The sequence below is a fragment of the Oryzias latipes genome, chromosome 19 (genome assembly GCF_002234675.1).
Source record: "Oryzias latipes chromosome 19, ASM223467v1".
Classification (NCBI taxonomy): Eukaryota; Metazoa; Chordata; class Actinopteri; order Beloniformes; family Adrianichthyidae; genus Oryzias; species Oryzias latipes.
This window is the reverse complement of record NC_019877.2, coordinates 13,008,235-13,021,725: the sequence shown is the minus strand read 5'-3', so window position 1 is coordinate 13,021,725 and position 13,491 is coordinate 13,008,235. Positions and strand designations below refer to the sequence as shown.

Sequence of the window (13,491 nt, the reverse complement as noted above, 5' to 3'; positions counted from 1 at the left end):
TTAGTTAATTCGTTAACCTGTCTGATAACTTGGAGTCAAATAGCAAACTAAAACTTTTTTTTTTTTTACATTCCTCCATCAGTGCCCATAGAATTAAAGCTATAAAACTGTACAAAATGAATAGTAACCCTGACTTTCAATTACAAGGAAATCTCATGTCAGAACTACAATGGAACTTCAGGTTTCACAAGAATACAAAGCAACTAATAAAAATAAATTTGGATAAAACATGAATGGAATATTTGAAATAAAGATTAATTCACACAATTTAGTCCATTTCCCCAACAAAACTTGAAATAAATGTCCCTGTTAGGCACAAAGTGACCTTTGTGGCTGATGGCTAGGATTTGCAACATGCAGTCATACTGAGTAGAGGGTGAAAAGGCTGAAAATGACTGATAGTTCATAGACTTGTAGTTGGTTGGAAACCATTTAGGCAAACAAACATTAAAGTTTCTATAGACACATGCACTGCGCAACAGGATATGAGGTGCTTTCTGTTCATTTGAAAATGCTTCTTTGCATGTATATCAGTTATGTAGACACCAGTTCCAAACCAGCACATGAATCTGAATACCTGCAGCTCTTCTCACTGCTGTGCATGCATCAATGATATTAGGACCCTAAACTCAAATACTGTTAGCATTTGCTGACCATGGTTTGAGACAGGACATGACTCTTTAGCATGAATGAGAAAGTGAGGAGCTAAACATCATCTAAGGATAAAAGAACCAGATGCTACACAGGTTTTAGGAAGAATAGAATGAAACAGACCATAGGTGACCAAGTCAGCATTAGGGGTCATAAAGGTCTAAAATCAAAAGATTTGAAGAAGAATAAAAGCCTACTTTCAACATTGCTTTTTGCTCAATTCCAGGAACCAATCCAAGAATTAGACACCAAATTATTGCTCAATCCAGAGCTTTACCTCCAGTGCTGACATTCTTTTGGCTACAAAACTCTTCAACCAAGCCTTCTTCAAAGAGCGTATGTTATTTAGGTGCTGCCGACGACATCTCTGGTGTTAAAGGATTTCAACTCAAATTCTCAAATTCACAGCTAGTGGCCAGACTGTCCCAACAGACAAGAATGACAAAAATGAATATTACTTTCAAATTATGGAACTCTAACACTGATCGTTTTCAGAGCTCCATTTACTCTAGCAGCATTACATCAGTCTTACATGGATTACCCTAAAAACTGTGTTGTACATGGCCCCAAACATTATGTAGTAATCTTATTATAAAACAATAAAGTTCACATGTGTAAAAAAAGGCACTTTTTAAATGACATTATATACTTTGTTCAATAATAATAATGCTTGATAAAGTTTACACATTTCTTGTAGTAGAGAAATGAAATATTTCTAAATTGGAGATCGTCTTTCTCCCAATAACCTAATAAATATAAAAAACAGAACAAGTTCACTTCTAAAGATGCTTCTATTGTCACCTTAAATCCACCAAAACTTGAAATTAAACCAAAAACAAGATTTTTCTTACAGCTTGTGGGCCCTCAACTACAGTTTGGGACAAACTGTTCAACTATTAGCTAGTCCTTTTTTTGGATAACATTTTAGTGAATATTGTTCTGTGTGTGTTGCGCAAACTTCAGCTGGGAATTAAACTAAGATTTAGGGTTTCTTCAGCTAACCAATATTTGCTTTTGACGGAGAGCATTTAATCCATTTAAAAACTTCTTAAGACCATTTTCAAGATTTTGTGAGCAAAGATTTTGTACTTGGTTGCCACAGGTTCAGTTTTGTGTCATTTTTCTGTCCTTGTGTTAAACCACTTCACCTTTAATTCAGTAAGCATTAATAATGAGAAATTAAAAAATTGTTGCCACTGCTGGTACACAAGGACACTTGTTGAGCTTCCTGTGGCTCACCTTCAATCTATTCAAAGATAGAAAACTCTAATATCCCAGACTCCTCCTTGTTAAAATTGCCATAGCTTAGCTGCTTGTTTGTCTGAATGTTACATGCTGCTTATATGGACAGCTTTTTTTTCAAAGCACCAATCCTTTCAGTGTTCATATGCTTTAAATAGCAAGCGCTGACTAATATGTCAGAAGGTCATCATGGAGCTAAGCATTGTGGCTGCTGGGCTCCAATCGAATGATGAGTGCTTTTTTTGTGTTCCAAGACCTCATTTGAGTTTGTAATTAGTGCAGGACATTACAGAATGTTGTGTAAAATAATGTCTTTTTTTTAAAGATGAGTGAGAAAATACTGCAGCATTTACACTTTAACATCACCTAATGGGTAAAACCAGCAACCTTAATTGCTGTTTTTTTCTGTACCCTGTTGCGGGTTTTTCTGTGTCTTTTCATAAAAATCATCTAAATATAGTACATTTGTTTCATCATTAAGTGATGCTGCAGTTGTGAAAACATCCTAAATCTTTGCAGATAAGGTCAGAGGTCTGGAGGCAGAACTGTAAAAAGATCCTGCATGACTCAGTGTAGATGTGCGTGCATGCGAGTGTTATCGCTATTTGAGCCAACTATCTCCACAGCTCCATGGCGATTACATGACAAAGAAGCTGACTGGCTAAGATTTGCATTCATTTCCCCAGAGCACCAACACCCTTAAATAAAATCCTCATGCTGTGGCTGAGCCATTAAACGCCACCTTATTCAACTGTTTTTCTACAGGAGCTGCATGCATAATGAAAGAGCAAAATATTAAAAGGAAGTGTAGTTCCCTGCATTGTTTGAGCTCGTCTCTGAATTGTACGTCTTTCATTTCATCAAATCCTTCTCTTTAAATTTTGTCTAATTTGAACAATGGAGTCAGCTGTTTTAATAAACTGTTGTGACGCAGTGCTACACTTTTCCAATCTACCTTCTACTAAGCTCCCTGTTGTGCTCCTGCTGGAGTAGATTTCCCTGTTCTCTGGAAGAAAGCGAATTAACACCAGTGAGAACTGAAGCCCCTAATTACACCTGTGATGCAGGACGGAGGAGCAGACAGAGTTGGAGGGAGGATTACATGCACCGTCCATTTGCTTGAAGAGGATCACAGCTCCCTAGTGTGAGTGTGTGTGTGTTGTACAACTGTCTACCTTGGTGCAGTGTCACTGCAGCACTGACTAATTCATTCAATCTCCTTATTTGTTGGTGTGTGTGGTAAAAGTAGAGAGGAAAGAAACGCCGGAGGGTAATTACTGGCACTTCCTGCTGCTCTCTAATTGGCCATCTGCTTCGCCATGGGGCGGGCCCACGGCCATCTAACATTAGCTTAGGAGGATGGAGAGGACCTGACGTGCACACAAACATTGCCTGAGCACCCACATGAAGTCGGACTGAAGGCTTGGAGAAGCGGTTTCCTCCATAAAAGGTTATCGCTTGCAAATGCTGACAAAAATCAGAAAGCGTCGATACTGATACAGTCACTGAAATTTTAGAATGAAGATGGCATTTTCAGTCTTTCAATGGTTCCCCCATAGATCCATAATACTTATTACGAATAAAAAATACAAACTTGACATAAAAATGTCTATCTATTCATCAAAATTGAGAGTTAACTTCCTTTCGAAAGTTTAACCGTTTTCAGAGTCAGTAGTATGTGAAAACCTTTTATACCAAACAAAACTGGCAGTAAAATGAGAATTAGACAAACATCAAAATGAGATTAATTTGGAAATGAACTTGAATTATGAATTTGTGAATCCAAATCAGATTGATTCAGGAGTTTGACAATGGGTTTAAGCCTCATCATTGATCATATTTACAGTTCTTAAAAACCAAATGGAAAAAAAATACAAATTTCACTCAACAGGCTCTATGGAACAATGACTGAAAAAGATGAGAGCAAAGAATAATTAACATGCAATTGTAGCCTTCAACAAATATTTTGCCCCAGAGTTTACAATAGTGAAGTAATAGGATAAAGTAAATTAAGAGTCAGATGGAGTAGTGGGATTAAGACTTGCATCCGGGCAATAAAGTATTTGTTAGTCAAGAATTCTTCAAGATGTCCAAGTCAAAAAGATGAGAGAGGTCTCATCATGGGTACACTTTAACTGTAGGAACAGTGGAAACATTCAGACAGCAACCTTTCCACCATGACCAAGACCAAAGAGCTATCAAAGGACACCAGGGACAAGATTGTAAAGCTGCTTGTAGAGCTTCAGCTTTAATGTTAATGATATATAATAACAATAATCAAAAACATTATACTGTTTTCAGGCTGTTTTTTGGTATGATTTAATACAAAATGTATTCACCTGGAAGCACAACAAGGAAATGAACCTGTTTTTGTTTTCTCAGAATGTTTGAATTTGAGTTTTTAGTTAGATGACAATAAAGACGTGTTCATATCATATATAAATTAGTTTTATACAATTTCATTAACTTAAAAAAAATTACAAGGTAGAAGATATTTCTGTGTTAAATAGTGTTATAATTCAGCTGGTAATGTTTGGCTGGTAGATTTCTTTTTAATCTACCAGTCAACTTGGACGGTCACTCAAAAATTTAATTTCGGCCACGTCTGGAAGTATTACAATTATTTAAAATCCGACAAGAAAACAGAGTAACTAGCATTGCAAATTGTGCAGAAGGCATGTTCCTTCTAAAACTATAAATACCACCAACTTTTTTTTAAATCACCTGAAGTTGAGCCACCAAGCATGTTCAATCTCAGACAGTCTAAACTAGCTTATTCACAGGATGTTGACGAAACCTTGTCAATTTTATGTTTGTTCTGCAAAACTTGAAAAATGTAGAATTTATTTGTAAAATTAATGTTTTGTTTTTAAATGGAACTGATAAGACAATTTAGGATTCTGTTTATTTATGTTCTCTTTTAAAACTTGAAGCTTTTGTTATAATCGTGTTCCTTTAGTGCATTTTTTATGTTTAAAGTATGATAGGAAATAAATAATTAAATCTAAACAACCTGCTGATGATAACACATTTCACTTAAAAGCAGAGTGTTCAAATTTGACAAATATAGTTATTTGGATTATATCGTGATGTACATAGTTATTGCTTGATATTAAAAAACTAATTCTATATCGCCCAGCCCTAGAACAGGGCCATAGATATAAAGTATTGAGGTGAACATTTTTTATTGAATACATAATTGTTTTCTGTATCTTGACACAAAAACATTTTTTTCAATTTTTTTCTTTTTACAAACTGTTTTTCATAGTTAAAGTGCATCTATGATGAATTTTACAGGCATCTTTTTAAGTGGGAGAACTTGCAGAATCGGTGACTGACCTTTTTTCCCCTCATTGTATTTATATCAAACATCTTGACTACATTAGGCTGTTAATATCTCCGACGTCAATGGTGCAACTAAAGGGCTTGCATTTAAAGGGGACATTTTTGAGATGCACACAGCTCTACACGTATTTTTAGGTTCCCAATACATACAAATAATATTTGAATGTATTGCTATTGGTTCTTATCTTGTTTTTCGCCTCTATAACTTTTGTTACCATTTCCATACAGGAAAAGATCTGGTCCGTTTTTTTTTTTTTAAATGGACTGATAAATAAAGGAAAGTAAAACATTTTCACTAAACAAACTGGACATGTAGGTACAGCATCAGCAGTGTGGGAACTTGGCTGTACTTTGAAGGCAAAACAGCTAAATCTAAGCGGTGTGCTGTTAATATTAATAATAAAAGACTTTAGCTACAGGAGAGGAAAACCCAAGCCCCTACATTGAGGTGTAAAAGCAGAAGACTGCTGAGTGATAAACACAATGAAAATCATTTTAAATTAAATGACTACACAGCCCCGGAGAATGGCAAGCGGCCCTGAAGACTCGTGTTTGTGGAGTTTACGGAAAACACCAGCAAGCACTAATTCAACCTACAGAAACTTGCATATCATCAAAGCACTGTAAAATATGTGTAAGCGTGCATATCACATACAATTTAGAAGTGAGACATCACCTTTATAAAGCTGAGGTCAGCATTAAAATCAGCAACACAGCTACAACCAGGCAATCCTAAAGTCCCATGAGTTTATGTGCACTTTAATGTTTCCTTGTGCTTTGTGCACAACATAAAGACCAGAATCCTCTGCGGCTGCCACACATTTCAATTGAGCCTTCTTACAAAACCCAACCACCATTAGGAGTGCGTGGAACACAGCTTACTGTGCTCCAGATAACAATTACTGCTAAATACTGGAAACTTCACAAGAGGGATGGCGTGTAATTATCCAAGCAACACCATTTTAGATTTTATGCCTAGGTGTCTATAGTTTCCTGTGGTCTAAACAGCAGCAGATGTTATCAAGGACAAAAAAAACCCAAACAAGGCATGAATACAAATGTTCTTGATGCAACCCATTTCTACAAAAATGTGACATTTTCTCCCATCTACTGAAATGATAAATCATTATGTGGGAAGACATGATTTGTGTAATTAGCTGAGTTTAAAGCCTGGATACAACAACTGAGGTTGGAGTGTGTATTGTAAAACAACAGTAGATTCTAGTCAGCGAGTATGCTCGTACCAGTAGCGTAGCATCGCGATTAAAAAGCATCCCAGCACACAGATACGCTTACAGTCTATTTTGTCATGCTGTTGAAGATGAAACGGATCAATAGCCAGAAATAGGATGCAGCAGACAGGAAGAACGGCATGAAAAAGCAGAAACTATCCGTTCGATTTTCAAGGTAAAGTACCACACGTGGACTCTGCATGACACAATCCTAGCCTTCAAAGGCCGCCCTCCTGCTTGTTGACTTCTTACTCTGCCTACTGCTGATTACCTGTATCAGTTACGTTCCACCAATGAGACGGTAGGCACAAATGAAAAGGAAGCAAGATACTCCACAGCTTTGATTGGACACCACGGCTTTAGACAGACTAGTGATTTTATGAATCCCTTTCTGCTGGTTCAGTTCCTGCTCTGCCCGCCCACATGAGTTTAAGAGTCCTTGGGCAAGACACTGAATTTCACATTGTTCCCAGTGGCCTGGTTAGCGCCTTGCATGGCAGCTCTGCTGCCATCTGTGTATGAATGTGTGTGAGAGTGGGTGAAGAGATTTTAAAAGCACTTTCATTATTGAAGGTGTAAGAAGGGCTATACAAGTACACGCCATTTCCCATTCCCATTGAATAATATGTAGGTTGTACAACAGAATATAAAAAAACCCATACCATTCATGCTAAACCACCTCACTGTCACCCACTGTGTAGAAATCTTTACACTGAGTAAATAGTCAGAAACACAAAATGAATATCAAACATATGTTCTGTTAAGAGATAGAAAATAAAGCTAAGCATTCTATCATGTCTATGCACAATGAGTGGACTGATCTCTCTGGTTGAGGTCTGCATTACTTGAAATGTTGAGCCGCCAAAGTATAATCGGTGTGATACAAATGAAGCTATTTTTCATCTCTTTTTAAGGCATGTGCTCTTTAAAGGGCATTCAGTTAAGTGGAAAACAAAAATGTAGAACTATTTATGTACAAAACCCTTTCCTCTTTAAATGGAAACAATATCAGACGGTTACCAAAGCCTCCTGGCCCGAACAATAGGAAAACAAGCTTAGTAAGTGATTTCAAAGTTAAATGGGATATATTTTAAAACTAGCTTCTAATCAATATTTCAAGCTAATATGCAAACTGATTGTCTGTTAGACCAGTGGTCCCCAACTTCCGGGCCTCCGATCGGTACCGGCCCATGGGAGAGCTGGTATCGGGCCGAAGAGAAAAACAAACAAAAAATTTTTCGGCTTTACTAATATTCTGGTTCTAAAGGAAGTTTTATTTTGGAAAACTACTGGATTCTCCTTACCATGTCCGACTCATTCTTGACGCATGTCGAGTCGCTCGGTCATACAGCGCAAAAACATCTGCTGCCTTTTTAAAGCGGCTGCGCTGACCGCTAAATTGAAACTCCAGAGTTAACAAAAAATTTAGAATGTTTTTTTTTCTTTCTGTTTTTACATAAAAGAGCCAGTGAGGAAACGTTGACTTCAAATGAAAAGAAAGCTCCATTTAAAAGACAAAAACCAGGAAACTTTAATCCAAACATACATTTATTGTTGTTCCCACACACTATAATAAACACCATAATAATAATGCATAATATTCAGCAACCGGCTGTCTAATGTTACAGATGCCACGTTTAGTGATGTTTTTTTTTTTTTTTCGTGAGTATTTATTCATCATACGTCAAAAGTCAGACGAGGCTGAAGTTGGTATCTAATTTTTTTGTTTCCACTGTGATAGTTATGGGTTAGGTGAAACTATACCATATTTGAATGGCTTCTATACAATATCTAGTGTACAAATAAAGTTTAAACCAGCTGCAGATATTTTACAGAGGATGAAAATAAACTTTACCTTTAAAAGTTAAGGTGAACTGGAAGCTAAAAAAAAAAAAAAAGTAAAAAAATCAAACACCCACTTGAGCCTCGTACAGACTGCTCCATGAAAACAATTGTCTGACGTAAAACCGGTCTGTGGCCTAAAAAAGGTTGGGGACCACTGTGTTTGACAAGGTTTTGAAAAGGTATTACTGGGGTTGCTGCTAATTACATGTATCCTTCCTGACAAACTATTGCAGGACCAAACACCACAAAAAAAATCTTCTACATCATGTCTTCAACTCATGTTTCTTTCTTCTTTTCCTTACGTTTTTCCTTCCTCCTCACCCCAGCACAGATTACTGCTGTGTTCACCAGAGCTTTGAGAGACTTACCATCCAGGTTACGCATGAGGCCACACTCAGGCCGACAGAAAAACTCACCCAAATCCTACCGGGCAAGCTGCCTGCTCATGCAGAGGCCACCTAGTGTAGCTATTTTGTTTTTGTGTGCCTGCAGGCATATGGCGCATCGGCAAAGCAGCTTTTTTCAAAGCTTCTTGGAAGAAAACTTGAAGTTTCAGCCCCCAATACATCTTCCTCAGTCTCATTTCATTAGTGCTTGGTTTGTTTTACTGCTGCAAAGTGTGACTGAGCTCCACGCACAACTATGCCGATCAAAATCCTCCTCTGCCTTAGCCATTTTCTTCTCTGAGGCAAACAAATATACTAAGGCTGACACTGTACTTCCTGCCTCTGCAAAAAGCCCACAGCTTTGTGCTGAGCCTTTACTTTTCCTTGGTGGGACATTAATGCTAGAAGCTGCTCTATGTGGACACTTTATGGCAGGGATTGAACAATAATAGCATTACAACACACTCACTCAAAACAGACATGCTCCATTAGTGTAACTGCCCGCTCCCTCTGTCTTCCTTTCACACACAAATACCATCAGACATGGACAACAACAAGGTAAACACAGAGGCGCCTATGGAATCTGTGGGGTCTTAGCGGTTGACAAGATGCATTTAGCGTAAGTGGATTAGCCTCGAAACAAACCAATCCACCTTCATAGAAATACGACGGGCAATGAGGAGTGAAGCCACGAAGGAGGGAGGTGTGAAGCTAAGAGAAATAAAGGACATCAGGTGTGTGGAGCAAAAGAAAAATGTACACATACAATCTGGGTGATTCAAAGAAAAGCCAATGACATATCCATGCCTGTAGATAGATAGATAGCCTCTAGTAGAATGACAGACTCACAACATTCTCTCAGACATCAACATCAATCTTTAACGTTCCCATGAAGCGGGAGAAGAAATTAATTGTAAATGGATTTTTCAATGCAACCAAAGAGCTGGGATTGAGAGTGATCCAATACATGATTCACGTTTTATTTAAGGCTTCATTAAACTATCAAGAAGTTGCAGAGGAAAGCCATCAACAGACACGATAACTCGTGAGATTTTGGCCACCACTGGAATTACAGGACAGATGTTTATGTGCACAATTTACAATAAATAAGACCAAAGCGGGAACATGTGCATTTTCCACACAACAGCAGGCTAATTGTAACTTCATTATCTCTGGGAGGCTTTAGAATCTGACGCTGACAGTATATCAGTAATACTGCTTTGAGGCAAAGACCCACTGCGATCATCTTTTAAGCTATAGTAAAAGTGTTCCCAGTGGTCTTATAATGATGATTGTGCAGTTTTTAGCCAAAATCAAAAAATCAGTGTGGTTTCCCAGGACAGTTTTTGCAGAACAGCAGAAGTTAATTAGAAATTTACTTTTGTGTTATGGGCGTGGAGTAAGCCTGGCTTAAATTTCCATCATCCCTTTGTTTAAATGCCTTCCAACTAGCTTACAGCCCCTCACACCCCCAACCTAACGTTACCGGTGCAACAAAAATGGCAAGCAATATTGGAGCTACTCATTGAAAATACTCAGTAATGCAATTTCAAGCTTCAATTTCTTAATATCTGTCCTCCATCATCAGAAAAATGCCACAGGAACATGTTAAAAACACGATTTTCATCGGAGTGAGTCTTTATAGTGCTTTAGCATTTGCAATATCAACCCGGTCGTACTTAAAGAAATGACAGATAGAAAAGTTGCAGACATAATTAAATCACAACATGCATGTGTGTGTTGATGGTAATAACCATACCTCTTGCAGACAGCTTCTTAGTGTTTATGATTTTTGCAGCATATTCTTGTCCTGATGACTTCTTTACACACCTACGCACCACTGAAAAAGCTCCCCTAAGAGAGAACACAAGCAACCAAAAATTAGCTCCGTTTCACACTCACACATAAAAGCACAAAGTGCGACATTTCAAACCTGCCATCCAGCCGTGTGGCAGGGGTTTGTGAATGTATGGCAACAGCTCAGTCTCTCTCTCTGATTCATGCTGACTTTTTTGCGAAAACAATGATAATAATCATCTCAGCTCAGCGTGAAGCCGCAGTTTGACATAAGATGCTGAACTGAAAGTAAATAACCAGGAGCCTCTGGTATTTTTTTGGAACGATAAATGTGTTTTCTATGGCGGTCAAGAAGAAAATCTCTCCATTCTTTAAGAATTAAAGATTTAAATTGCTAAAAAATATTCTAGACTGCATAATTTTTTAGCAACCTAAAATATGATAATTGAGAAATTTCCCTCAATTAAGGAAGGCTGGGTTTTCCTACTGCAGATATAATGAAGTATTGCTACATGGCATTGCTCTCTGCCCCTGCAACTCCCCTGCAGCTCTAAGTCTCAATTATTTAGCAGCAAACGAGAGGTGACAGGTGACACAAGTACAAGTCAGGGCCTCGATGTTAATAACTTGTGACAGAGCAAAATGGATTATCAAATGGATACAGTGACAAAAACAGAAATGTCCAGAAGAAGATGAGGGTGGGGGTTGTTAGTGAAGATCAACTTGTCCGAGCGGCCCTGCCAGCCCTCGCTGCCATTTAAACATGACGGATGCCAAGAAATGTCAGCAAAAGATCTGAAGTTAGCTTGTTCTTAGTGATAATGGTGGGAGGGTTTCACTTGTTAAAGCACATCAGGGGTTGCTGTGATGGAGGAAACGGTGGTCTGATTAGTTGGCCACTTTCACACCAGCATCCGACCCACAACGCCCACAGGTTTGACCGATGAACCCAAAAGCGTCAATTTGCATTTAATTTCTTTGTGTTATTTCTAATCCAGCGTTTACCATTTCACTTTCAAGGAGATATGTGGAAGTCAAATTGTTTAAAATAAAAATGGAATTTTATACTAAAATTGATTTAAATAAATTATGGATTAATCTGTGGCATTGACAAGCCTGTTAAAGCCCCACTCTGATAATCTTTTGATCCATTTTAAAATAGTTCCCAGTGGTCTTTTAATTTTGATTATGCTGTGTTCAGACAAAATCAAAAAAAATGTGTCGTTTTCTAGGACATCGTTTCTGCAGAGTGTCAGTAGTTCATCAGAAATTTGCCTCTCCATTGTGGGCAGAACCGTTGCAATAGAATGAGCCTGACTTCATTTCACATCATCCCTTTGTTTACACTCTCTCCCACTAGCTTACAGCCCCATTAAAAACCCCAACCTAACATTACCAATGCAACAAACAAGGCCGCAATATCGGAGCGATCCAGCCGTGCAGTTTTATTCCAGATGTCAGCTCAGATGAGGAAAACAAAGACGTACGTACATTTACACATTTGCAAATGAATGCATCAGAATGCATGGGTGACTGTGGTCCACCCGGTTTATTTTCTATGTAACACATAAGGTCTTTTTCCAAATGGCATTTTCTTGTCTCAAAGATTTAAATAAAGAAATAACAGTAATGCAATTTTAAGCTTAATTTTCTGTATTAATGTCCTCCATTATGAGGAAAAATGCCACAAGAACATCATGTTATAAACATCAAAACAAGATTTTCCGTTGGAGTGGGTCTTTAGCAAACAGATCCATGTAAATGTAAAGAAACGTAATCATCCTCCCCTTGATCGATCAATAACCAGACTTCTGGTTACCGATGATAATGGGGGGAGGGGGGGCAACTGATCAGAGTATTGAATTCTCACACGTATAACTTCCTGAGTGATCCAGAGGTACGGAGCGTTACTCAACACAGCTACACAAATCATCTGCAGCTGTTACCCCCTAAAAAAAAGGCGGTAGGCCTAGTTAGCTGACGAACACAGCCGCAGATCGAGCACGCCTGCACGGAGCTGTCAGCCCCGCGGGCCGGTGAAATGTCAGAGGGCTACGTCTCCGGCGTCTCTCGGGGCTCCAATTACAGGTTCACGTCAAAAAAATTACAGTATAGGAAAAAAATGAATAGTTTAATATGTTAAATAAACTATTTAAGTGAAACGTAGGCACACTCGATAACAATTCAAAAGAAAGAAAAAGCGCAATGACAGGAGGCTAACTCGGCTAGTTTATCAATATCGGCATGGCAGCGCGTTTGGCTAGTAACTCACTGAACCGTAGTGCGCCGTTACTGCGGGAGCAGCTAGTTAGCCAATAGCGGAGGTGGCTTTACTGACTGCACCACGACTCGGCGTCTGTTTACTGACAAATCTCCGGAGTATTTATCGCTCCTCGACGATAAGCCGTCCCAGCTACATATCACCTGCTAGCTGGCTAAGCAGAAATAATGTGAGGCGAGGTTGCGGGGGTGGGGAACAAGACAAACACGATGCATTTTCGCTGCTTACTTCCCGAGCTCCTCGTACAGCTGATACTCGTCGGTAAACCGGGTGGACGTAGCGGTGGTTGCCATTGTTGGACCGTGTAAAGGGAGGGGGGAGCCCGAGCCTTGGGGCACGACGGCGGCTGGCTGTCGTACTGTGTCCGAGAGGAGGGTAGCCTAGCCTCCAACACCAGGGTATCTTACTGACAGGCAAGCAAGACTGAAGAGGAGAGTCGAAAAGAGACGGAAAGGGAGGGGCTGGGGAGAGGAGAATGGTGATGATAGTGTGTGTGTGTGTGTGTGTTTGTGTGCAGTGAAGGGCATGAAATCTCGCGAGAATTGGCGGCATGAGATCAGTGTCATCAGTTCAATGAAGTCATTGAAATCCTTGTCAAGTTGCTTTTTTAACCTCCTCCACCCTTCTTTATTTTATTATTCATTTTTATCATTATTTTTTATTAAAGGGGTTTATAGTATGATGTAATAACCGGTGCACAATGCGACCCGTA

General features: G+C 38.8%; 1 protein-coding gene across 14 annotated transcripts in view; it reads right to left on the bottom strand.

Annotated features, from left to right (window-relative positions):
• The window catches only part of LOC101170226 (calcium/calmodulin-dependent protein kinase type II subunit gamma), a 41,204-nt gene extending 27,954 nt beyond the window's left edge, over positions 1–13,250 (bottom strand). For 4 of the 14 annotated variants that reach the window (XM_011488293.3, XM_020712299.2, XM_011488296.3 and 1 more), the window contains exons 1-2: positions 13,008–13,249; positions 10,461–10,555 (exon numbers count right to left, since the gene is read on the bottom strand). In XM_011488293.3, the coding sequence (XP_011486595.1) occupies positions 10,461–10,555; positions 13,008–13,072 (160 nt within the window). In that variant the 5' untranslated portion in view covers positions 13,073–13,249. Of the gene's footprint in view, positions 1–10,460; positions 10,556–13,007 lie in introns of all 14 variants that reach the window. The other 10 variants (XM_011488302.3, XM_011488303.3, XM_011488304.3 and 7 more) reach the window with 6 other exon arrangements.
• Between the last annotated feature and the right edge of the window lie 241 nt (positions 13,251–13,491).